Consider the following 26449-nt stretch of genomic DNA (forward strand, 5'->3'; position numbering starts at 1 on the left):
GGTCTGTAGTTCAGGCATGATATTAAGATACATTTTATTTGTAATTTGATTGCATTTTTAGTCAAGAGATGCTTATTGCACTTAAAAAAATATATATATATTATTATTATTAAATAAATTAAATAAATCAGTATTTATTTTTTTTGGTTTGCAGTGAAAATACCTAAAAAACTAAAACTAATATTAATTAATTATTTTATTTGTATTTTAGTTAATTGTATCAGATGTTTAGGTTTTGCTACAAAAATTTAAATCAAAAGCACAGATAATTTTGTCGTGTTTTTTTTTATTTAGTTAGTTAGCACTGAAGATCATTTACAAAGGTACCAGGTCTTAAATGTTAGTTACATTTTTAGATCACTGCAAAAAAAATGTATTTTAATCAATATTTTGTCTTGTTAAAACAAGATCAAATGAATTGAAAAGTATCTTGCATCTGATTTTTAAGTATTGTTTTCAGAGATTATATTTGTTATTAATTTAGAAAATGTTTTTATCCAAAGTAACTTTTAACTTTTAAGTAATTATTCTTTTTTTGCTTAAATCAAGATGAAATAATTTGCCAGTTGTGTAAGACAAACTTAATGTAAGATACTGTTTGTGTTAATTAGCATTTTTGTTTTGAAAGTAAAACTTATTTGAAATACTATACATTATGGATGAGGAGATAGCCCCTGACTATGTAAGCGCTTTGAGTGCCTAGAAAAGCGCTATATAAATGTAATTAATTATTATTATTATTATGCTTTAATAATAATAATATAACAATTATTATTATTATTACTTCTATACTGCAGTTATGTTTTGAAGATATGGACAGTTTTTTTTAAAGTACACCTTTTCAGTTAAACTCATGCTGGAGGCACTGACCCTCATTGACAATGTGTTAACGGGAGTTATTTTTCACTTAGAAAGACATGCTCAATAAAAGGTCAATGCATCTGTTCTCTTCTATTCTTAGCTCTCTCGAAAGGGCTCTGTTTATCAGTGACTGAGAATGAAATCTGTCTTTGATCATGTCAGATGTCAGCTTGGTGTTATTTGTAGTCTGTTGTGGTTCCAGGTAAAGAATATTGATTTTGTCAGTAACTTCCCTTTTGTGACATGCTTATTGGTAATTAATTTGGGCAAGGTAGGGGAGCATTAAATTGTATTGTACATTAGGCCTGTTCAAATATTAGTTAATATTAGGCAACATTATTCATATAATAATATTAATAATAATAATATCATATTTTTATGAATATATCATGAAAAAATTTTTCCACTTGTTTTTATTATTATTATTATTATAAAAGTAATAATATTTTCAGATGATACATGTAATAAGAATATATATATATATATATATATATATATATATATATATATATATATATATATATATATATTCGTTTTAAGAATGAAACAAGAATCTTTTGTATACATTATAAATTAAATATTATTTTTAAAAAATCATAACATTTAAATTAAAACAATAAAGTAGAAAATATATTAAATTTGATTTTCTTAGATGTTTAGAGACAATATAACGGCGGTTTGATTCTCATTTCATGCTTGTGAAATTTGCTTCTTTGTGACAGATTACAGACTGAATATCTCTGTCTGCAGCAGGTATTGTATGCAAATGTGAGAAATGATTTTTTTAATGCTTCGGGAGAACAGACGGCTCAGTCATGGATCATTGGGATTGATTTCAATGATTATGCATATGAATCATTCTCCTGGCAAATAGGAACAACACACATCTGTCCACTTCCAGTTGAATCCCGCCCAATGAGTCACAGCGTTAAAATCCTGCCAAACAAGCAGACCAGAATGAATACGATCCCCCCTTTCCCATTCATACAAATAATCAGATACAAAATACACCACCAGGGTCTCTTGATAAACCAGCTTTTAGTTTGAGGCAAACTGGATGCTTTTAAATATTCAGTTCAGCTGCACTGAAATGATCCTGACATATGCCTCAGCCAGATGTTGCACTTCACATTTCACTTAACCAGGCCTGGATGAAAGTGTTTGGGTGTCAATGTCTGAATAAAGTGCAGCACGCTGGCATGTCACCTATATAATCTAATATCTAAAATATAATGTATATATTATATGTAATAAAAAATATATAATGTATTTGTAGACTGCCTGATGCAATGGATGTTTGCATCCTTGTCAGAATTCAAAACACAAGACATTGATGTGTGTGTACTCAGGTATGGCTGTGCGGTGGAAGCGTGGAGGTCATGCCCTGTTCCAGAATAGCTCATATTGAGCGTGCACACAAGCCCTACACAGAGGACCTGGCAAATCACGTCCGCAGGAACGCTCTGAGAGTGGCCGAGGTGTGGATGGACGAGTTCAAGAGCCACGTTTATATGGCCTGGAACGTTCCTCTACAGGTGCTAAAGTCCCTTATGTTTTATTAAGGCTACATTTATTTGAAAATATACAGTAATAAAAATTTATATTGTGAAATATTATTATAATTTATAGTAATTTTTTTTATTTTAATATATTTTAAAATGTCATTTATTCCTGTCATGGCAAATCTGAATTTTGAGCATCATTACTTCAGTCTTCAGAGTCACAAGATCCTTTAGAAATCATTCTAATATGTTGATTTGGTGCTTAAGAAACATTTCTTATTATTATCAATGTTGAAAACAGTTGTGCCTCTACATTTTTTTTTTTTACAGGATTCTTGGAAATAGCAAACTTTCATTTTTGATTTAATGAATCCCTGTGGAATAAAACTAATAATTTCTTTCAAAAAAAGAATTTTTACTGTTATATTGATCACAAACTTTTAAATAGTAGTGTATAAATGAACTTGCAAGAATGCAAAATTGAAGCATTTCCACTTGAAGTGTCAGATATGTATTTGTATATCAGTAGGCTATGCTAAATTGCAACCATAAGTCAATTTAATTATCCTTTGCACATTAGTTTTATTGTATTTCAGCTGTCACTGTTTTAGAAAAGAAAAAAGCCACTGTAAGTCAATCTCTACTGTGTTTTTTAACCATGGTTAAAAGGGATTTATGCACTTGTTTTACCTAACAACAGACATATTTAACCATGTTTTCTGTAACACACAGCCTTGAGTGGTTTTCATTTCTACATTAGTATATGAATATAATGGAAATTAAAGGAGACATGCTGTTTGTCATTTTAAGTGAAGATGTAATGGGCTGAGATGTAAAGACCTTGACTTATTTAAGCTAGTCTTTAGGGCTTTTAAATGAGCTCTCACTTTTGAGCTGTACATATTCTTCCCATGACACCCTGAAATGTCGCAGTATAGCATCTCTTCATTTGAAGTCACTGTAAGTGCCTGAACCAGGGGCGTAGAGTCTGGGTATGCAGGGTATACAGTCTCCAGAATGTAACTCGTACAGTTGCAATCCACATCAAATGTGATGGAATCATATTTACAAAAGAAACTCATGGTAAATTTATTAGGAATAAAAAATGTGCATTAAAAAAGTCTGTGAATAAATAATTAATTTCTAACTGCAACTGGCATAATCTCGGGCTAAGCATTGCATCTGAAATTCTAAAGCCAGAGTCGAATCAGTTGGCGATTTTCATTTTTATTTTTGAAATAGATCTACAATGAAAAGTCATAATGATGGAGGTGCGCATATATAGTTCTAGTTCTGATCCTAGAACTGACATGATGTTGTTTTTAATAAATGTTTAATAAAAATGTTAATATCTTAAAATCGAAACAGAGACGGGACCGTCATATATATTTTTTGCATATGGGCCCGAGGCTGACTTGCTACACCACTGGCCTGAACATGAAGGACCGAGATAAATGTACATTGACTCAATAAGAGCTTTTATTCATATCATATTCCTGAGCATCATGTTCTTGCTGTTGAATTCTTGTGTTCTCATGACTGCATGTGCTTCTGGGTGTTTGTCTGTGTGTGCAGGACTCAGGGATCGATATTGGTGATATCAGAGAAAGAAAAGCTCTCAGAGAGAGACTCCGCTGCAAACCCTTCAGCTGGTTCCTGAAGAATATTTACTCTGAGATGAGAACCTACTCAGAGACAGTCGCTTATGGTGTAGTGAGTATCCACTTTTCGTCAAATAACTTCTTCGCTTTAAGGTCCACATACAAAACTGATTCCATTTCTATTCATCAAAGAATCCTTAAAAGAATGTTTCATGGTTTCCATAAAAATATTAATTAGAACTATTGTTTTCAACATTGGAATTCAGAGAAATAAATTACATTTTATAATATATTAACATCTAAAACAATTATTTTGAATTGCAATAATATTTCAAAACATTACTTTTACTATTACTTATTTTATTATATTATATTTCTAATCAAATAAAAACAGCCTAGGTTAGCATAGCCTTTGAACGTTTGTGTATGTTTTTAGATTTTAGTTGACAGAATGAGTTTATAAAAAAAAAAAGACTTGGAAGTTGTTGATTATGCATCTGCTCTATTACCCTCCTTTTTAAAGTAATTAGCTATTCCATAAATTAAAAAACAAAAAACTTTCTCATCATCCTGCTTTCAGGAAGTGAGCTCTTCAAAGACGAGTCTCACTCATTTGTTATAATTTTATCTTGTTTTGTTTTCACTTATTAGGTCTTCAAATGTCAACACCGTTACCTTCTTTTTCTTTATGAAATTTGCAAATCCATATCTAGATATTTATCCATTCTAAAGGCATAACAATATAATACCATAATCAAATTTATTCACTTAGTTTGACATAGCTCATTGCAGTTTATTAGCACTTAGAGACAAATCTAATAGATTATATTGTTTCTCAAAATATTGAGTTTATACTAAATATATTTTTTTTTACTCAAGGCCTGCCGTTTCTTCATTTATCACGATGCAGGGCCAGCAGAGCACTTTTCCTAATTGGTATTCTTTTGTGGAATAGCATAATTAACAGCTCCATGGTGAAGACAAAGCAAAGCTGAGCTCCAGGGCATTTTCACGCACATTGGCTATTAGCAGACAGAGGAAGAAAGATGGTTTTTGCGTTCTTAATCCATCTTCTCCTCTGCGGATTTGCAGTGTGAAATGGGTCTGATGTGCCGGTTCATATATTGCATCTTTGTGTGTGTGTGTTTGCATGTAGCTCAGGAACAGCCTGAGGCCGGATCTGTGTGTGGATCAAGGTCCCCACTCTGACAACATTCCCATCCTGTACATCTGCCACGGCCTGACGCCTCAGGTTAGTGTCCAGTCCACTGCACCTTCTGGCTTTCATCCTTTTTCATTCCTCAGAGCATGTGTAATTCATTCATATAGAACTCTTCATGTCTGACTTCATCGTGTCTCATGCTCTCTCCTTCCATGTTTCTCACCATATCTACACAGCATGTGACATTAAACATTTTTAAGAACTTAATTTTGGCCTAGAGATCAAGAACAGGAAATAATGAGTGAAACAGGACAAGAAAACATTACAAGCTTACTTGAACCTGCATCACCTTTGTACACCCATCAAGTGTTTTAGAGCATGTGTGTTGTTATATCATTATTTTATAAATTATAAAAATCCATATGTTTTTAAATGTTTAAATATTAGATATTTTGGTTGCACTTTATTTTACAGTACGTGTACTAACATGTACTTATAGTGTACTTTCAGTGTATTTATCTAAGAAAGTTCTGGTAATACAAGGTAACTACATGGGGTAGGTTCAGGGTTAATACCTAGTTATTACATAGTTATTGTAATTACTATAATAAGTACATAGTATGTACATGAGGAACAGGACTGTAAAATAAAGTGCTACCGATATTTTGCTTAAACTAAGTATAAAACTAAACTAAATATATAACTATATATATATATATATATATATATATATATATATATATATATATATATATATATATAGTGTAAGATTATTTATTTTATAATAATATGAATAATTAATAAATATTTTATATGATTCCTGCAATCTACAGAGGTTAAGCATTTTGGAGTATGGATTAATTTTATGCAGTTGTTCTCTCTTTCTCTCTCTCTCTCTTTCTCTCTCTCTCTCTCTCTCTCTCTCTCTCTCTCTCTATATATATATATATATATATATATATATGTGTGTGTGTGTGTGTGTGTGTGTGTGTGTCTGTGCTAATATAGAGATACATTTAAGTTCTTATTTTCAATGGGCTGTTAGACAATACTTTAGCTTAGCGTATTAGCACTGTTAGTGTCTGACTCGACACAGTAAAGAGCCACAAAACGGTACTGTTTGAATTTCTTACAAAATGACAAATTTGAAAGCTGTTTGTCACTGCACAAAAGTTTTAATTACATTTGGCATATTCATTTTAGTATGATTCTTCCTTCAGTTTGTTTAGTGAAAAAAAGTACAAAAAAGTTGTAGCTTTTAGATTTAAAATCTATTGGGCAACTACGGTTGTCTGGTTTAAAAAATTGTTTTTTAAACCATTTAAAGGCAAATACATAAGTACTGAGATACCAAAAGATTGGAAAATATAAACATTGAATTTTAATAGCTGTATCATTCATCCTTATTCCCATCTTCTGTAAAAAAAAAAAAAAAAAAAAAGCCTCTGCACACTTGAGTTGTTTAATTCATTGTGAAAATGTGAGTTAAAAGACATTTCTTCCTCTATGAAGTTTTCTATTTTATGAAGATTTGGCTTGTATGAGCTTTCCCATCTTCCCGTCACAATTGATCTCAGTGGTTCACAGTTATACACTGTCAACTTATTGCAACCCATTAAACCGTCATTGTATTGCAGAAAACCTCTTCATTATTTTGTGCTGAGGCCCGAAATATGAATTTTTGAACAGTTGGGCTGCTCAAGGCAATCCAGTCTGTTTTTTTTTTTTTTTTTTGCCTTATTCCTAGTGTATTACACAACCAGGTTTCACAACAAGCAATATCCTGCTAAAAATACTGTCAAAATAGGGAACTTTCTACATAAAGGATTGCCTCTCTCCGGGGGATTTCGGATTTAGACTGGGCTATAGTCACTATAATGAATTTCAGTAAAGATCAATGACTTCGAACACAACCAGGGAGGGTTGTTTCACCACCACAGGGGCTTCATTTAGATGAGGAAGAATTGTAGAATGTGAATATGTGACGGAGAAATATAAATGAGAGAGAGCGAGAGGGAGGGAAAGACCGAGAACAGCACTGTCAGCATGATTTTAACTACTTAGCTGGGTCTCTTATACATGCCTGCTGAATTCATATGCGTGTGTGCTTCCACTTATCTTATTGGAAACGGCACAGTGGTGCCAAGCGATGCCGTATGTTTTCAGTTTCTATTCTTGCTGATTTTAAACTTTTTAGAATCTGTTTGTTAAGGGATGGTGAGGTACAAACGTACAAGGACAAATGAGATCAACAACAAGGTATTTTAATTAGGATATCCAAGAGACAGCTAAATAAATCCACATCAGATCAACCAATAAACACCAACGAGAACGGAAAAAATACCAAACGGGAAGAAGACTTTAAATAAGGGTGTGAGCAATATATCGCCGTCTCTGTACTTGTGGTGCTGGATTTGTTTTATCTTTAATGGGCCGTTAGACAATACCTCAGCTAACCGTAGCAGTTGCTCGGGGATTTGCACATGTTAGAAATGGAGCATAGACATGTTCATTCTTTCTTTCAGTGTGTATCTCCCATTCATTGGGCAAGAGGAGCATTGTTCCCATACAACAGCCATAAATCTGTCAAGAAGTGAAAAAGCAGGCTTTTCCTCAAGCTGAAACAGTGCTAAATGAGTCCTTATTTTTATTCTTTCTTATATTATTTCCTGTCCCATTTTAACCCTCCATCCCTTCCTGTCACAGTTCCATTGCTCATCAAAGGATCCCGAAGGACGTGCATTGTTTCCATTGTGAAAGAATGATTAATTGTTTTATGTGTCTCGCTGCCTCTTCAGCTTTTGTGTTCACAGAGATTTGCCTCTCAAGGTGCCTCACAAAAAGTTTGAACAGTTTAGCATTGGTGCCATTCCATAGTCAAACAATTTGATTTGATTTTACTGTAGGCTCAGGTGTACCACGGTATTCTGAAAAGACAAAATATCTTGACACACATAATCAGTCTCAGTGGAAAGCATGGTAGCTCCCAAACGATACCTGAGATCAGAATTGATTTGGACCTGAGGAGAAGAGGAGAATGCCTAGCTCTGTATAAGATTGCAGAACTGAGTGTAACACAAATTTTGAATAGCCAAAAATCGGTCTGGACGGTATACAACCAATTTAATCTATGTATTTGAGAGAAGTATGCAGTTTTGTGATGCACTGCATGAGCTATCTAATCAATAATACTGTTAGCACTTCTCCAGGATCAGGCTTCTGAAGTGAAATATCAATCCATCCAGACCATGAAAAAAAAATGTGGGCATATTGTATAAAATGAATTTTTTCTGAAAGTGCTTGCTTTTCAGTAAGGCGTGGGATTAAGTATGAGTGCCATTGATTTAGGACGGATTTAGGACCAGTGTGGTCCAACAAAATGTGCATTAATGATTCAAAGCAAATGCTGCATATCAGAGACTTTGCTTTTTAAAATGTATATAAATTACATAATTACTGTTGTTGTTGTTATTATAGAAAATATTTTACATCATTTCTGTAAGTAGGTCTTTTAACTTCACAAAGCATCAGAAATGTTATAGTTATGAAAATGGAAATAAGTGAAAGCGATGAACGAAAATAATGGCTGAATACTTTTTGTACTTTATTGTGAGCAATATTAAGATTAGTTTACCAAATCATTGTATGGCGAAAATAGTTCTCTGAAGGTGCTAAATTAGTGTGCATCAGTATATTTATTTTGTTAATATTACCCACAACCCCTTGCACTATTGAAAATAAATTTGTGCTGATTTGCTGCTCAAGAAACATTTCTTGTGTCTAAAGTTTAAGCAGGTTATACACATATAATTGAAGCATGTTTTTCTCCTCTGTTCTTTTAGAATGTGTACTACACAAGCTCTCAGCAGCTACATGTGGGAGGCTTGAGTCCGACCATCGACGACGATGACAACAAGTGCCTGGTGGATGTGAACGGCCGACCGCGACTGCTGGAATGCAGCTACGCCAGCAACAAGCACATGAAACTCTCCTGGCTCTTTACTCAGGTAAACTTTCATGGGAAACGATCAATCATGTATTCAAAACTTTGGTCCCCTACATCTAAATAAGGATGGTATTTGCAGTGGTCAGTTTTTGCTTTCTGGACTTTTTTTTATTTTTTATAATGTTTCATAAACAGTGTTGTTTTAGTATCAGTGAGGTATTAATATAGTTTAAATAATATTTTTAAATAGGGTCACCCCGTGTCAAATCATCAAACTTGAGAAACTTTCCTCGCTCAATTTTTTGTTCATTTTGCTAATATTTTTTCTGAAGAAAGATAAACATGTATAGTGAGGATAGGCAAATTACTAAATATCATTGATGAATATTTACTGAGTAATCCACTATTTTGTATGAGGGGGTCAAATGGCAATTTTCACCTGTGATACAGTGCCAAATTACAGGGGGTTAAAACTTATTTAAGATAGCAGAATCATAATGTTATTTTTACACAGAGATTGGTAGGTCTCTTAGTAAAATCTTTTGACTTTAGCAATCATTTTTGCCTTATGTGCCATGGTGACCATTAAAAAAGTTTTTTTTTCTCCAAAGTTTGCATGCCTGTAAAGTATTAAAGCTATCTTAATGCCCTTTTAGATATTGGATATTGGGCAAATGTATAAAATATAAAAACTTACTGAAGAGTATGTGTGTCAGAACAGCTTGCAGATCAGGAAACAGTCCTCCATAAAATGCACTGCACACATCTGAATATTTGGGTCAAACTGTTCTGGAACAGTGTTGTAAATACAACTTAATCACTGATTCTGTTTGTGTCCTCTTTTGGAAGACCAAACAAAGTAGTTTCACTTTCACAACGAAACACAGCGTCACACAAGGAAGGCTAGAGTGAGCGGAGGCTGGCTTGAGAATGGTGTGGTCGGCGGATTTGATTTCAAATTACAAAAATGTTTTTATTAATTATAATATTTATTTGTATTTAGTTACAAGCTATTATAACCCTGGCCATAAAGAGCTTCACTATTCCATAGTGGGCCATTACATTCTACACAATCCTCACTACACACAGAAGTACTTTACTGCACAGCTCATTAAAAGCGAATGTCAAAATTGTTCCCTATTTTGAAACAAGTTCTGGAATCATTAAAGTACTAGTTTAAAACTCTCCCTTAAATTTGCTGTCAGTTTGCAGCATCAGTTAGCCCTCGGGCTGTGCGACTGCACTGGACACATTCTGGATATCCAGCATTAATAATTAAGAGGTGTTAGTCTGTCGTAAAGCTCTCTTAATTCAATTCAAGCCCCGTTCTGGATTGTAGTAGACATCTTGATTTTATCCGCACGTAATATGTCAGTCTCTATTAAAGTCAGGTGAATTCATATATGTCATAGCAGGCGGTGTCACCTTAAAGGTTTAGCGGAAGTGTGCTGGAAATGTCAGAACAGGTTATTAGAAAAGGGTAATGCTGCCCCGTTGGGAGAGATGTCGAAGTAGATGAACAAACGTGCCATCAGCAAAAGTGTAAGAGTATGAACGATATCAATTCTCACACAGACCCTTGGGATGTGGTTTAATGTCTCACACAAGCTCGGTGGGTAAAGTCAGCCACCTTTTTTCTTCAAAAATGGGATCAGGTTGGGCCAAATCCATTGTGGCCTTTTAGGTGCGGTGAATAATTGATGACAAAGCCAGTGAAAGTGTGATCTGGCTCTTGACTCATAGGAGAGCATCAGAAATGGCTTTAATTAAGTCTTTATCGACTCACTTCGTCTGTTGACAGTCTGCTTTTCAGTCTGTAACCAGGATACCGCTTGGCAGGTCATGAATAAATTTGCCGTTAAGCTTACCTATTATATGTACCCAGCAGAAATATATTATTTGAGTTCTTTAGGGTGTTTAACACCACCAGCTGTCAGTGATATTATTATTTTAGGGAGGCTGATTTGGAACAAACCATAATTGAAGCAGATGCAGTGTTCCTATCAGTGACGCCTGTTCAACGATGCATGCCAGACTATTTTATAATTAATGGGGCCTTAATAATACCTGTTTATAATGTACATGAAACTACAACAGATAACCAAAAAAACAGAGCTAAACAAAAACCTTCTGAAAAGTGGTTTGACCCTGACTGTAAAACAGTAAGACAAGAGCTACGATTAATTACAAATCAAAAACATAAAGATCCAGTCATCTCTGAATTATACTAAAAGCACTCAGATTTTCTGAAACAATACAAAAACTCAGATTATTATAATAAAACACACAGTTGGTCAGGGTCAGTTCTGGGGCACGTGGAAGAGTTTAAACAATACAAAGCCACAAGAACTAGCCATACAAGATGGTCAAATTTGGAAAGATTATTTTGAGAACCTCTATATACATCAAACTGACCCTTTGAATAATCCCAACCAATTAAAAGTCATTACAAAATGAACGAATAAGCAACCAAAATCCACTAGATTGTCCAATAACCCAACAAGAACTTAGTGGAAAACAGAAATTGTTTAAATGTAAGAAATCCTGTGGCCCTGGCGACATAAAAAAATATATTAGATACTTAAAACCAGCTCTCCTGAACTTCAGATTGTATTGCTAAGTGTTAAGTAACTTGCATAATTATTCATCCAGTGCAAGGTAAAATCGACTGAGAAGTGCTTTTGTCCCCAAATTCAGGAGAATGGATTGCAAATTAATTCTTATTTTATATCTACAGTCGTCAACTTGCTGGTTATTCACTGGCTTGCATATGAGGAAATCTTTCTGTTTTATTTGAAATTACATTTTGTTTTACATAATTATAGGATGTGCCTCATGAGTCACTCGTGTCATTCGCAATGAGTGGAAGCATGTAGAATGACTCACTTGTTCAGCATTTAATACACATATGGCTAGATGAAAATTGAACTAACTAGATGCAAACTATATTTTTACATAATCTGATGATGCAAAACACAGAATCATAATTCTAGAATGTTCTGGGGTGATCTTGATCACTGCTGGAAATTTAATACAAGGGTTTAGACTAGAGTTTTGTTTAAGTTTTGCATATTTTTTGTAAGTTTGAATTCCAAATGATTCACTATACATTATGCACGTAATTATGCATTGTATACTCTACCATTTAAATTGTTCAAAATGTTCTAAATTTCCACCACAAACTACCATATGAAGTTATTTTATTCCATAATATAACAACTGTGTATAACAGTTTGTTTTCAAATGCTAATATTGCAGCCATAAAAATGAAAAGTGCCATAAAAGTAATACAAATATTCCAACTGTGCATCTTCAATAATATGATTTAGCCAGTATAGCAAGACATTCGGCATTTTATACACCTTGGATTTCATGCGGTGGCAGGTGATTGGACGAGGGCAACACTTCGCCCGCGGACTCCTCTTTCATGTTTCAGCTGTCTCCGGAGCCTCCTTAAAAACACTGTGTAAGACTGTGAATCCTGGAGGCCCTTCTTCAGAAGCAACCACTTCAGGACCATCCCTTTCCTTTTGACATTGTTCTGAAAGGCTTTGGGCTTTGGTTGTGTATTTCATACTGTATTTACTGAATAGAAGTAGTATGTTTCTTGAGGTGTAAATGTCGTTTTTAATTTCTCACTTATTTGGAATTAGAAGGACGAAAAGATTTTAAGATTCATGAATCATATATTACCAATCAATATCCGTATTGGTCCTGGAACGATTTTGTGCCATTTTCACTCACTTTGATGTGTACTGTGTCTTGCAGGGAGGCTCCATTGAGAATAGGAAGTCAAAGCGTTGTTTGGAATTGGTGGAAAGTACAGAAGTAGATCATGGATATCAGCTCGCCCTTCAACAGTGCAGCAGTCAAAAATGGACAATTACCAACATATTGCCTGGGATACTTCTATAGGCATGATGTCTTATGGGACGTATCACTGGATATGTAGTGGACTGAAATACAGTGTCCCTTACACACATTGTTGTGTCATCAACTGGAGGGAAGAGTGCTGTTCTATTGTTATGTAACACTGTAAACATCTTCATGTCTTGTGTCGGATCTCAAAGAACACAAGGAACAAGTGTCAAACATTTTACTTTGGCCAAAAGAGATGGCTGGTTCAGAGACACTGGTGCTTAAAGGGAAAGTTCACCTCAAAATTAAAATTGCCATTATTTTCAGTGTACTGTCTCTTTAAATGTTCTGCTGTATGATTGGCTCTTGTGTATTTAAGCATTTAGTAGTTTTGCTACTGTGTAGCACAAATTTATTTTTTATTTCTTTCAGGTTTGTGAATGATGATTGTGATTACTTGATGTGGACAAAAATATTTTATAAATGTAAATTTCTAAAAAAAATAATAAAAACTTTTAACTGAAACGAGCTGGTTTAGTCCATCAAAACACAAGTCTAACCAGCATGGAGGCCATCTAAAGCTGGTTGAAACAGGGATTTCATCAAAGTATGGAAATTAAAAAATAATAAATGTTGTGGTCAAAAATAATTCAGTTCAATCAGAAATCTCTGTTCATACAGTTTCTCTATCCATATGAAGAGAGCTCTGACATTCACAGAAATTAAAGCTTCACATTCTCAGTTCAGTCAAATTCATTTCTGCTTTTGGCAAAATCTTTTATTTTCTGTCTTATCATCTCCTGTGGGACAATATCATTTTCATCAAAGTCAGCAACACTTGACATCTCCACAGAGCTCTGAGCTATCCAAATCCCTCAAATCTCTCAAACTCTCGCACAATACTTTAACAATGAACAACAGTTCTGTCATTTCTGTTTCCTAAAAGAAAGAAAAAATAGGAAAAAACAGAAAGGTTGGAACCCCAAATACAGAACTGGAGGTTGTTACATATATAACTGAATAACTGAAGTGTTTTTACGCTATTTAAACAATTCGAAACCTCTATACATCATCTTGACAATCTCTTGCAAAAGCTACATCCCCTGAGATGGGAAATCTAAATGAGTTTTACAGTGCATTTGTCAGGAAGTCCCAATATACCTACATCCTTGAAATAGTTTGAATTGATTTAAAAAAACAAAACGATAAAACACGTCCAAACTGAAACTGATCACATGAAACAATTTCTCATATTCTTTCAATTTCTTAACTTCATGATCTGTCAGAAAACCTGTACAGTTTTCCTCGTTTATAAGAGCTTCTTGGTCTAGAGTGGAAACAGAAGACAATATTGTTGAAATATAGCTGCAAGCAGCAATTAAGAGGCCAAACACAACAGAGGTAAAATGAAGAGCTAAGGTGCTGCCCTTAATTACTCCGTAAAGACCTGGGTTCTCCAACCCTGTTCCTGGAGAGCTACCTTCCTTAGGACATGTCCACACATGCATGAGTATTTTCATAAACAGAGTTTTCAATTCTTCTGTTTTTTTTTTTTGGTTTTTTTTTTAATCTCTGTCTACATGAAAATGCAAAAGCATGCAACAAAACACTGTCAAGAGCATGCCTAGCCAACAGGTGGCGATATAATCTCAACTGTAAAGCCATGTTGGCCAATCAGAAGCCCGAAAAAGTTTCCACTAGGCAGAGATAACAGCACATTCTCTAACTTCACAAGCCAAAATCTCTGAATTTGTGAATTTCGTCAAATTTGGTTTACGAAAACGCTTTGGTATATCAAAAAGCTTTTGATAACTATTTGCCAGCATTGTCTGAAGATGATCTGAGACAATTTTGATGAAAATCAGACAAACCGTCTAGAACGAGTTTGAAAAAGTCAGTTTTTCACACATTAAAAATTGCAAAAAATCTTTACTGTAGAAATTTATATTTTGCATTCAACTCAGCATGAGCAAAGGATACAGAGGGGGAAAAATCACTTCATGACTACGTCTGTGGGGACTTATGTGAGGATCCTGTTTGTGGACTTTGCTCGGCCTTAAACACAATCATCCCAAACCTCCTCCTGCCCAAACTAACTCAGCTCTCTGTGCCCACTTCCGTCCGTCAGTGGATCAACAGCTTCCTGACAGACAGGCAGCAGCTAGTGAGGCTGGGAAAATACACATCCAGCACCCGTACAATCAGCACCGGAGCTCCACAGGGCTGTGTTCTCTCCCCACTGCTCTTCTCCCTGTACACTAACGATTGCACATCTAAGGACCCTTCTGTCAAGCTCCTGAAGTTTGCAGATGACACCACACTCATCGGCCTCATTCAGGAAGGTGACGGGTCTGCTTACACACAGGAGGTTAAAGAGCTGGCTGTCTGGTGCAGTCTTAACAACCTGGAGCTGGACACGCTCAAAAGAGTGGAGATGATAGTGGACTTCTTCAGGAGAAACCCCACTTCTCATCATGAACAGTACTGTGACTGCAGTGGAGTCATTCAGGTTCCTGGGCACCACTATCTCTCAGGACCTGAAGTGGGACATTCACATTGACTCCATTGTGAAAAAGGCCCAACAGAGGTTGTACTTCCTTCACCAGCTGAGGAAGTCCAACCAGCCTCAGGAGCTGCTGAAACAGTTCTAGTCCACCATCATTAAATCTGTCCTCTGCACTTCAGTAACTGTCTGGTTCAGCTCAGCTTCTAAATCTGACCTCAGAAGACTACAGAGGGTAGTCCGGACTGCTGAGAGAATCATAGGTACAACCCTCCCTTTTATTCAAGAAACTGTACTTATCCAGAGTGAACAAAAGGGCCAGTAAAATCATTCTGGACCCCACACATCCAGCACACTCCCTCTTTGAACTGTTGCCATCTGAGCACCAGAACGACCAGACACAGGAACAGTTTCTTCCCTCAAGCAATCCATCTAATGAACAATTGATAATGACTGTGGAACACACTACACTATTTATATATCTAACACACATACTTAGTGTACACTTACACTTTGCACATACTATGCCTGTACATACATTGCTGTTTTTTGTAATATATCTGCCATACAATTGTCAATTTGTATATTGTCATCCCTTACCAATTATTATTATACATTCTGTTGCACTGCGGAGTTTCTATCATGAAAACAAATTCCTCATATGTGTAAACAATTAAGCTCATTCCGATTCTGATTCTGAAAAAGAATTTTGCTTCTAGACCTTACAGTTCAAAAGTTATTAGCAGAAACATGAGTGCAAATTTGGCTTAGTGGTGGCGCTAGAGAGTCTGAGATAGAGACTTGCTATGGTTAATATTGAGACTGTCCTCTGATTGTGTGCCAAAATTCATAACTTTCCCACAAGCGCTTCTATTGGCTGCCATAGACTCCCAGAGCAGAAGAAGATGAAGAAAAAACTTACGGATATAATAGGTGGCTAAGCATCTTCAGTGCTTGGTCCCTGAAAATATATTTGAGTGAGCGCAGTTTGGTTCTTTTAAAACAGGGGTGGGTAACATTTATCCTGGATGGCCAGTGTCAATAAAACAATAAGACTGCAGACTGTAGAGACTGTGGTTCACTACATCCATGCACATGGCCTTAATGATGATAGTGAAAAAATCCTCTTTCTGTCCTGCTGTATTTTACTGCTGAGTAACCAGAAAAATTTATTTAGCAATATAAATTCTGAGAATGATCATTAATCAAAGGTATTAATGCACAACTGTCCCCGCTTCACTCTCTCATTGATGAGAGTATTAGAATTGTGAGAAGCCCAGAGCATTTCGAGAGCTTGTTATCAAGTCTAAAAAGTGTTGGGTTAGCACTTCTGAACCTCATAATCCCACTGGCTGGGATGCCAAACCCACGTTTATTACATTACCATAATTTTCCAAAGGCCCTCCCCTATGCTATAGTGCTTATACTTGAAGCGTTGCTGGAGCAAAGCAATTAGAATTCTGCACATGGAGAAAATTTGTTCATCTCTATTATAGTGAACAGGAAATAGTTTTTTTTTTTTGACAATAATATTATTTACACTACATTAGGTTCTGCATTTTCGGTATTGTATGAAAATATTGTTGCAGTGTTTTGTACATTGTAAGATAGGGTCACATTTACTGTCATTTGGCTAATTTTTACAGTGAAATACAGTCCTTTCAATAGGAATTCACACAATTGCGTAATATTTACTAACAGAGATTTTGCAGCGGGTTAAAGTTAGTCACGCAAATTGTAAGGAATTATTATTATTATTATTATAAAAGTAAGGTTGAACCACAGATGTCACATGGACTATTTTAACGATGTCCTTACTATTTTTGTGTTCTGAAGATAAATGAAGGTCCTGCGGGTTTGGATCGACATGAGGGTAAATAGTTAATGACTGAATTTTTTTTTTTTTTTTTTATGAACTGTCCCTTTAAGAACATTGGCTAACATTATTACCTATAGATCATTAGCAAATGTAGATTTTGTTCAAAATGGCATGAAAATATAAGAAAACTAATAACTAACTTAGTAAAAAAAAAAAATTCATGGACTCACTGGTGTTTTAATTCACCCTCAGGAGGGTGAAAACTGGGTTTAATGTTAATGTTGTCAATAATAGGCCTGAGTTTAATGTGTTTTAACATGTGTCCTTAATGTAAATGAAGATGTATCCTATTGAACAGACATTTCCATAACTTTAAAATATCAAATGCTAAAAACAACAAGAATTTGGGTTCCTTAAATTCTGCTGCATTGATTGAGGACAAAGCATATGGTTTTTAATTCTCTTTCATGGGCAATAAATGAGCCAGTCCCATCTGGTGCACACTGGCTCACTCAGACATTTCAAGAAGCATATTGCTGTTCATTTATATGTTCCTCTACTGACACCATCTGCATTAATGGATACTGAGACAAAAGGAAATAACGACAGTTCACACAATCATATGTTGTTCAGCGTCCCTGCTGTGGTGGATAATGAAGCAGAAAAGAGTTCAAGCTTGATTAAATGGATTCACTAGCAACTCTGAAACCATTTATGAAGGATGCTGGCTGGAAATTGCAACAGAAGGCAAGAGCAAAATTGTCTAATTGCCATCAGCTGATGGAGAACAAATTGTTTTAGCTGAAAAGACCACACCAGAGATCTGCAAGTAGACATTCTCGGCCCAGTTTAATATGAAGATAAAAATCACAGCTGAAGGCAAGAGCCCTTAGGCTTAGACAGACATTAGCTTAAATTAAGGTTAGTCTCTTTTAATGCAATCTACACATTTAATGCAATCTACACATTATTCCAGCAGTAATTAAGGTTAACCAAGTTAAAGTAAATGTAATGTATTTTTAATGCATAGCAGTGTTAATTTCGTTGACTAAATATTTTCGTCATTATTTTCGTCACGAATATATTTTTGCAGACGAAAACGAAACGAAAACTAAAATAGAAGGCACTGATGGAGACTAAAACTATGACTAAATTGATTGACATTGTCGTCAAAGAATAAAGGACGAGACGAAAATAGACTGTGACGAAAATCAAATCAGCAGACGGGAGAGATGCGAGGAATGAGCAAAAGAACCGGCAAAACAGAACAGACTGCATGAGAGAAGAGAACCAATCAGAGCCTGACTTATTGAGACGTGAAGCGAAGGTTTTCAGTTTTTATGAGCTCCCGGGAAGTCGGCATTCGAAGAGGTGATAGGGACTTTAAGCAACAGCCTCTGGTGGAACGGCAACGCCATTCTGGCGTTGTATTGCGCCTGCGCGAATTTAACTGCTACTTTGTGACGTTCTAATTTAACGGTCTACTACGGGAGAACAGCTGATTTGCCGGAGTCGCTACAACGTGAGAGGTTAGGTAAATAAATGTTATGTTTTTAGACTTATTTACATCATACAATATTAAAAACTCCTCTTCTGACAAAAGATTGGTCATTTAACGCCAAAAGCAATCATTCTCTTGCTTTTTTAAATTATATATTTTTTTGGATCTCAATAAATGAATTAATGCTGCGTTGCGCTGTTCTGTTTTACCGTTGCTTAGTGACTTTTACGTTCTTGGCTACAGCGGTGTGACGGCAAACTTCCGGTCGCTGTAGCCGTTCCATTCGCAGCTGTTGCTTAAAGTCCCTACTGTCTAAAAGAGCGACAAAATGTCCACAGCTCACTTCACGTTTGACGACGAACAAAACAAAACAAAGTGTAAAGCACGCAGAGCGCTCATTCGTGGCAAGAACACAACCAATTTGAAAAGACATTTACAGACGAGCCACCCGGACATTTTCTCAAATGTAATTTTACAACGATGTTCTTTTGTTTATTGAGCTAAGCAAAATTGGAATAGTGCAGTGCGTAGATGTTGTAGCATTAAATATTACGAACTGAAAAGTACTGTAAAATAGCCCCTTCTTCAAATTAGATGCGAGCACAATACTAATACGTAATATCATGATAAATACATTTGATTAATACTAATGTTTAGTATATTTTATAATGTTCTACTTGTTGACAATATCACAAATATTTCTATATTAGTCATGTGAAACATGAATGTTCACATCCTATCATTATGCATACAAATCTAGCAATATTGTAGTATTTAAAACATACAATATTGCTAGACAAATGAATACCTTATAAAATCTTGTTACTTTTTTTATCCACCCAACTTATTAAATATTTACTTTAAATGTATGCACTCCTTGTTCAGCTCAGCTGTAAGCTTTAAGGTCCTGGACCTAACTTTATTTTTCTTTTATTGATGGTCAATTGGCAGCTAGTTATTGTTTACATTATCATGACAGTGTTTGTTGCTGCATAAAAGCTTTTGAATTGAAATAAAGACACAGTTGTGTTGAAATAAAGTTGAATTTGTGTTTTATATATTTTGGTTAAGTTTGTTTCCTATACCAGCTGTAAAAAATTGTCTAGTAAATCTGTTATTGATTTTATTGAGTCTTATTTTAGTCGACTAAAATACCAAGCAATTTTAGTCGACTAAAATACCAAGCAATTTTAGTCGACTAAAATAAGACTAAAATTAAAACAAATCAGATGACTAAAACTTGACTAAAACTAAAAAGAATTATAGTCAAAAGACTAAGACTAAAACTAAATTAAAATTTCGTGTCAAAATTAACACTGATGCATAGTAAACATTGAATATTCCATAATTCATGAGCTGTCTACTCCTTGATTTCTTAATCAAGTAAAACACATTTTCAGCTTCAAATTCAGTTCGTTTTCAATTCATTTTCTGTTTTCCCAGCGATCAGCCTTAAGATCCCAGGCACAGAAGTAAACATTTTCAGAAGAGCAAGAGGGTATAGTCAGACTTCACCTGGCTGTGGCAATCGATTCGTTCAATGAAACGAAGAGCGCACCTACCCATAATGCCGTCTGTCCTGACTTTGGCCTGGAGCGGGTTTGTTTCATTTGACATGCTTGGCAGGTCAGTGAACTGAGGTCTGTGGCGCTCATGAGCTTCCTCCCAGCTCTTTCTCTTCCATCAGCACAAAACACTACAAATATTGACAAGAAACAGCTTTGAATTTGGCAGTGTAGGTATATCAGGAGGAATGTGTCCCTTTTGGTGTTTTTGGTGGTAACAGAGACACACAAACATGGCGTGGCCAGTGCTGCCAGCTCCATATCCTTGAGTAAACCTCGCCTGCCTTGAGCGAGAGATCTGTCTCAACGACACATGCCAAACGAATAAAACCAAACTGCTGGAGGGAATAACCAGAGCTGCTCTTGAAGACTATTGAAGAATAGATCTCAAATCAAGAGGGCAGCGTTAGGGAGGATGCAGCCACCTCTGGAAATCAGAAGGTTGGTCAGATGCTTGACTTTTTGCTCAAGTCTGTTTGAATGAGGTTTCTGAGAGCCACTCAAGAACACAGGCCCAGTAAAACGGCTAATATACAACCTTTATGTTTATACTATATTTTGTATCACTATATATGAACGATATTTTCTTTATAATAAAATATAACTGTTTATTTTTTCTCCACTCCTGGAAGCTTCTGCCTATACATCTCAGCCCGTTTCACTAAAAAAGAACTTTAAAGGCAAAAGCCTTTTTTTTTTTTTACATACAGTTCACTAGCGCCATCTGCTGTTCATGAATAATCTCTTCAGTTACTACGGCTGGATTTGGACTTTTATTTTTATTTAGGCAAGTGCGCCACACACTGCTTTCAATATTTTTTTAGTTTAAGGAGGCATAATATGTCATCATCATATTTAATAAATATATTTCAATTGCTAAAATGCATTCCACTCTCTATGATTCCTTGGAACCAACACGTTATTTCTATAATTATTGATTTCTCTTGATATAATCAATATTCAATTAGGCTAGCTTCAGTTAATTTATTAATTTGACGTAATTTCACTTATTACACTGTTTTTTTTTATTTTTATTTTGCATCAAATTCAATTTTTGTTCTTCTTGGATTAGATTAATTTACATGTCATTATTATTTTGACGCTTTTATTTATACGTATTATTATTTATAGATGCAGATAAAATATAATTATTAATAATATTAATAATAACATGTGATGCATAAAGAAAAACTGTTTCATTATTTTAAAAGTATTTTAAACTGTCTTAAACCTAAATCAATGGCTAACTGTTAGCTGAAACATTATTTTTTATTAGTAGTAATAGCCTAGTAATAGCCTAGTAATAGTTTAGATTAACACATTTTTCTTACTGTTTCATTTTATTATTCATTTTTTGATCTGTGCAAAATGTGATTATTGATAAAATATCAACATCCATTTTCTTGCTAAAGAGTGTACCTTGACCAGTGCAGACCAGATAAAACCAGATATATTGAATATCTTTTGTTGTATTATTTTTCTTTTCAAACAAAACTCATCCATAGAACAATTTGCCACCGGAACTATGTCACGAATGTGAAAGATCGCTGGGGGGACACGTTTACAGTCGCACCAAGTTGCATGCTTCCGGTTCACTGTTGGCTGTTGTCAAACGGCTGAAGCAAGTTTAGTTTTTTTTAGCCATACGGGTTTTTTCGGATATGTCTCATGCTTTGCGGACACTCGCCACTGGAGTATTTAGCGTGCAGAGATCTGTGACCGTCCTGTCACTCTTGCGTCCAGTGAGCGCCGTGAAGATCCGCGGACAGCAGCGGAGCCGCAGCGACGGAGTCAAGGACAGAGAGACTCAGCCGTTTGACGAGTCCCTCCTTGAGTTCCTTGTGTGTCCACTGTCCAAAAAACCTCTGAGGTATAATTATCATGTATAATATTATTACCTAATGATGGGACGTACAGTAGCTGACACGTTGGTGTTATATCTTTAACTCGGATGTTTTAAGTTGCAGTAAATACAGCTGGATAAAACAAAACTGCGTCTTCATTTCAAGCTGATCTCTGGGGTGTTCTGTACTGGATTTCCATCTGACAAATGTCATAGATACAATCAATGTCATATTTATAATTTATTACTACTTATATACACTAATAACATAAGATGTAAAAAACATAAGATAATAAAAAAAAATGCTAGTTACATTCTGAGATATCGTGTATATTGTATGGTTTTTATAATAACTGTATTATTAACCGTGTTTTTGCAATAACTGTTTAATGTGATAGATTTTTTAAAAGGGATGTTTAGATTATCAGTCATACTTACACATGTATTCGCTTCTGATTTTTCTTCAAGGTATGATGAAAGGAGCAACGAATTAATAAATGAAGAGCTTGGTATTGCATATCCCATCATCGATGGCATTCCTAACATGATCCCACAAGATGCAAGAATGATCCATAAGAGCAAAGCAACTGAAAACCCCTCTGAATCTTGAATTTATAAAGCAAATTTGTCATTATTCGTTTTCTGCCACTATGTTTTTCTCCTTGTCTACAGTGACTGTTCTTGTTCCACTGATATCATTGTCTGGACTGTTTTACTCGGCAGCCATGGATGACAATTTCCCTCAAGGCTGCACGAGTGCAAGCAGTGTGTGTTTCTACAGCCTGCTGTTGCCAGTAACAATTCCCGTTTATGTTTTCTTTCACCTTTGGAAGTGGATGGGTATCAAGCTGTTTAGACACAATTAAGACTGCAGTTTAATTTTTCTTCCCACAGAATATTTTAATTGTACAAATTATTGTGAACAATTCCTGCTTGTAAACACAGTGGATATTCATATCTATGAACACTGAAAAACACTGAAGCGAACAATGTAAAATACTGAATAAAACTGCATATAACAAAGTTTGTCTTTTTCATGAATGTTCACAGAACTGATTTTTTTTTTTCCCATTGTGAACCTTAGCTTTGTCTCATTTCACTTCTTTATCTTTTTCTCAACGCTTTCCGTGAGCTTCATCAAAGGGCACATGGGCTTGGGTGAATCTTCACCCTTCACCTTAAAAAAGAAAGACTCATTCAAGCGGGTCTGGATGACCTTCAGCTGGAGCAGATCACCTTTGGCTTTGGGCACTGTATCGCCGTCTTCACTCGACGTGTCTGATATCTTAAGCTTGGTTGGTTTTGCAGAATCTACAGCAGATTGTTTTGGGCCGTGCATTCGTCTTGTTCTGTTCGGCAGGCTCAGGTCTACCGGTTCCTCTGGAGTTTTGGACGCGTTCTGCTCCTGAAATCTGAGAGAGGTGGAGATTGCTGGTAAGGTAAAGAAGTTTTCGGTTTGAGTGGTTGCTTCAGCTGTCAACCTACATGAGCGACTCTCTGGTTCCTTCACGGTAGTGGCCTGACTGCAGCTTGAGGTGCTGGAGATCTCCAAATATGGATCCAGGAATGATTTCTGTGTAATAAACAGATCTTGGCTGTTCATTTCTTCAGCTGTGTTGGATTCCAAGCTGCTTTCGCCAACAAACTGCTTGCTTTGGCCCATCTTTCTGAATTCTTCATCATTTGTCTTTGCAGCTTGGCTCAGCTCAGGTGGCAAGTTGAAAATTACTCTCTTTTTGGGTTTCACGCTTGTATAACAATCCTTCTCGGTTGAATATGGTGTCTCCTGATCAGGGGAGATGTAGATAACAGGCTGAATTTGGTGCATATCTTCCGGTTGTTTGAGCTGTTTATTTAATTTAGGTTTCTGAAAGTCTTCCTTCGGTTTGGTTTTCTTCTTTGGCTTTTTTCTTTTCTTGGTGTCTTGCATTTGTGTAAACACTGGCTCATGGCAGCCATCATGCAACAAAAAGTCAGGCACACACTTTTTGCTCTTATCCTTTTTTTCCTTTTTCCTTTTCTTGTTTTTGTGTTTCTTGGATGCTTTAAAGGCATTTTCAACACTGGGGATATTCTTCATTGCTGGGAGAGAAGCCATTTCTTCTACAAAATCAAAGAGTAAGAAAGAAAATTGGTTATATTACCAATTATTTATTATTAGTTATGAAAACAACTGTGCTACTTTATATTTTACTGGTAATTGTGATAGCTTCTTATGATTCTTTGATTAATAAAAAAGCCTCACCAAAAAAATCTGCATTTCTTTACTATCACTTCTGATTAATTGAATGCATTCTTGCCAAATAAGTTTTTTATAAACAGTGATGCTGATAATAAATGCTTCTTGAGCACCAGCATATTAGAATGATTTCTGAAGGATCATGTGACAATGAAGACTGTAGGATGAAGAGTAATTTTGCTGAAAATTCAGCTTTGCATCACATGAGTAAATTACATGATATCTGAATAGAAACAGTTGTTATAAATTGTAGTAATATTTCACAATGTTACATTTTTTACTGTATTTTTGATCAAATAAAAGCACCATTGGTGATTTTTTCAAATATTATTAAAACACTCTATTTTTTCCCTTTTTTTTACCAGCAGTATATAAACAGATATGCGCATATGTAAAACTATATAAATATATACATTTATATAACGTGTCTCTATCGCTATATAAATGCACGTTTAATATAGCTACCTAGTGCAATACAATAAACCATTATGTAATTTGTTTTAAAAACATGAGGGTTCTACCATAATTTGTAGGATGATTGTTAGCGAGTACTCACATGGATCAAGAGTGAAATGTCCTGTATGATCTGTTCCTTTTCCCCAATAACACCTGTTAATGAGATAAAATAAATTTAATTCAAATGAGCGGGTAACAACTTGCATGAATTAGATTAACCTTTTCTCTTAGGCAGATAGAGCTTAAATGTATAAGTCAGTACAAAAATGTAACAGTGATGAGGAGAGCGGACTTATGGTTACATTTGTTGAGAGACATTGTAGCTAAAGTCGAATGCTACAGTTCATCGCTACGTCATTCACCACAGCAACATTTTTACAGAAAGAAACTTGTTTAACGACGTGCATTTCATTTAAAAGTATTTAATGTATTCTTGTGTTTTGGCCCTAAACCAAAAGGAAAACTTACATGTTCTTACCTGTTTTGCTAATTGACAAAATACACTCTCACATTTTTGCGCCAATTACCTCTTCCGTCACGTGCAGTGCCGACTGCGCATGCTCTGTACGACATTTTTTAATGAACAGCCAAAAAAAAAAAGATTATTAAATAAATTCTAAAACGAACCGACGTTAAAACATACTGTTACTGCTAAGAAAGACTAAAAGACTAAAGACTAAAAATGTGCCTTTCCATAAATCACGCTGTTACCGTGACGACGGAGAGCTACGTTACCTTTCTATCTTAGGTCTATTCAAGAAAGTCCTCCGTGCGTCACTCGGCTTGTCAGGCGACTATTTTCACTGCTGAAGAAATCCCTTTCTCACATAAAGGGCGCTTTTTGTAGCTTTTCTTAGAAATGGCTTCAGTGTTCTATCGCGTCAGCAAACAGAAGCTAAAATGATTTTTACTGCCATTCTTTTTACGGTCCAGTGGGAATATCGCACGTGAACCTGCATTAATGTGTTACTAACGTCTTTCCGCTCCTTAAACAGTTTCTTTGAGGCTGAATCAACCAGCGTCACTAGTTGAAAAAAGGTCACCAACTTCAAGTTTTATTCGCAAAAGAAAATACATAAATTTGTATTTAATTCTTTCCCAAATCGTATTAGAATAAATGTAAAAATTGTCACGATGATGTATTATTTATTTTTATTTTTATATGGTTTATTTATCATTTGTTAAGCGAATTATATTGCATACTTCACTCATTAGCACACGGCATTATTTGTTTGTTTGTATACTATGCATCATAGCTGTAGATACAAAAAAAAATACATGCCATACCTGTATCTAATCTCTATTCTATTGTATTCTATTCTGTTCTAATACATTGTACACAATTTCTGTTTATAATATGTATCATAGCTGTAAATACAAAAATAATCACCAGACCAGTTTCTACTGTATTCAAATCTTTTTTTAATACTTATACAGTATCACATCTGTAAATACAATGCCAGAACTGTCTCTATTGTATTCAATTCTATTCTGTACTATACTATTCTATTCTAATACATTGTACATATTTTCTACTTATATCATAGCTGTAAATACAAAAATACTTGCCAGAGCTGTTTCTATTCCATTTCA

At 35.2% G+C, this 26449-nt stretch overlaps 4 protein-coding genes across 7 annotated transcripts in view; 3 read left to right on the plus strand and 1 right to left on the minus strand.

Moving 5' to 3' along the window:
• Positions 1-13501, plus strand: part of LOC127946941 (polypeptide N-acetylgalactosaminyltransferase 18) — a 39624-nt gene extending 26123 nt beyond the window's left edge. The window contains exons 7-11 of the mRNA XM_052543778.1: positions 2211-2396; positions 3939-4076; positions 5121-5216; positions 8969-9133; positions 12841-13501. Coding sequence (XP_052399738.1) covers positions 2211-2396; positions 3939-4076; positions 5121-5216; positions 8969-9133; positions 12841-12987 — 732 coding nt within the window. The 3' untranslated portion in view covers positions 12988-13501. The remainder of the gene's footprint in view (positions 1-2210; positions 2397-3938; positions 4077-5120; positions 5217-8968; positions 9134-12840) is intronic.
• Positions 13502-21870: 8369 nt separating this feature from the next.
• On the plus strand, positions 21871-23184 carry LOC127946947 (protein preY, mitochondrial). Its single transcript, XM_052543789.1, has 2 exons — positions 21871-22188; positions 22630-23184. Exons 1-2 carry the CDS (start codon positions 21980-21982, stop codon positions 22769-22771), a joined length of 351 nt encoding a protein of 116 aa, XP_052399749.1. The 5' UTR covers positions 21871-21979; the 3' UTR covers positions 22772-23184.
• On the plus strand, positions 22812-23184 carry LOC127946948 (phosphatidylinositol N-acetylglucosaminyltransferase subunit Y-like). Its single transcript, XM_052543790.1, has one exon. It carries the CDS (start codon positions 22812-22814, stop codon positions 23025-23027), a length of 216 nt encoding a protein of 71 aa, XP_052399750.1. The 3' UTR covers positions 23028-23184.
• On the minus strand, positions 23036-25851 carry LOC127946943 (uncharacterized). Of its 4 annotated transcripts, none has more exons than XM_052543781.1 (3): positions 25592-25851; positions 24957-25009; positions 23036-24264 (listed from the first exon to the last, which is right to left on the minus strand). In XM_052543781.1, exon 3 carries the CDS (start codon positions 24257-24259, stop codon positions 23258-23260), a length of 1002 nt encoding a protein of 333 aa, XP_052399741.1. In that variant the 5' UTR covers positions 24260-24264; positions 24957-25009; positions 25592-25851; the 3' UTR covers positions 23036-23257. The 4 variants fall into 4 exon arrangements, with proteins under 4 accessions (XP_052399741.1, XP_052399742.1, XP_052399744.1 ...); XM_052543782.1 differs by lacking the exon at positions 25592-25851 and adding an exon at positions 25335-25431; XM_052543784.1 differs by lacking the exon at positions 25592-25851 and adding an exon at positions 25325-25349.
• Positions 25852-26449: the final 598 nt, after the last annotated feature.

The sequence above is a fragment of the Carassius gibelio genome, chromosome A25 (assembly GCF_023724105.1).
Source record: "Carassius gibelio isolate Cgi1373 ecotype wild population from Czech Republic chromosome A25, carGib1.2-hapl.c, whole genome shotgun sequence".
Lineage (NCBI taxonomy): Eukaryota > Metazoa > Chordata > Actinopteri > Cypriniformes > Cyprinidae > Carassius > Carassius gibelio.

Bases quoted from the DNA above. Each gene is read 5' to 3' on its own strand.
- LOC127946948 (XM_052543790.1), top strand. From the start codon at position 22,812: ATGTTTTTCTCCTTGTCTACAGTGACTGTTCTTGTTCCACTGATATCA.
- LOC127946943 (XM_052543781.1), bottom strand. From the start codon at position 24,259: ATGGCTTCTCTCCCAGCAATGAAGAATATCCCCAGTGTTGAAAATGCC.
- LOC127946947 (XM_052543789.1), top strand. From the start codon at position 21,980: ATGTCTCATGCTTTGCGGACACTCGCCACTGGAGTATTTAGCGTGCAG. The intron at 22,189-22,629 runs GTATAATTATCA...TTTTTCTTCAAG, and splicing joins CTGTCCAAAAAACCTCTGAG to GTATGATGAAAGGAGCAACG.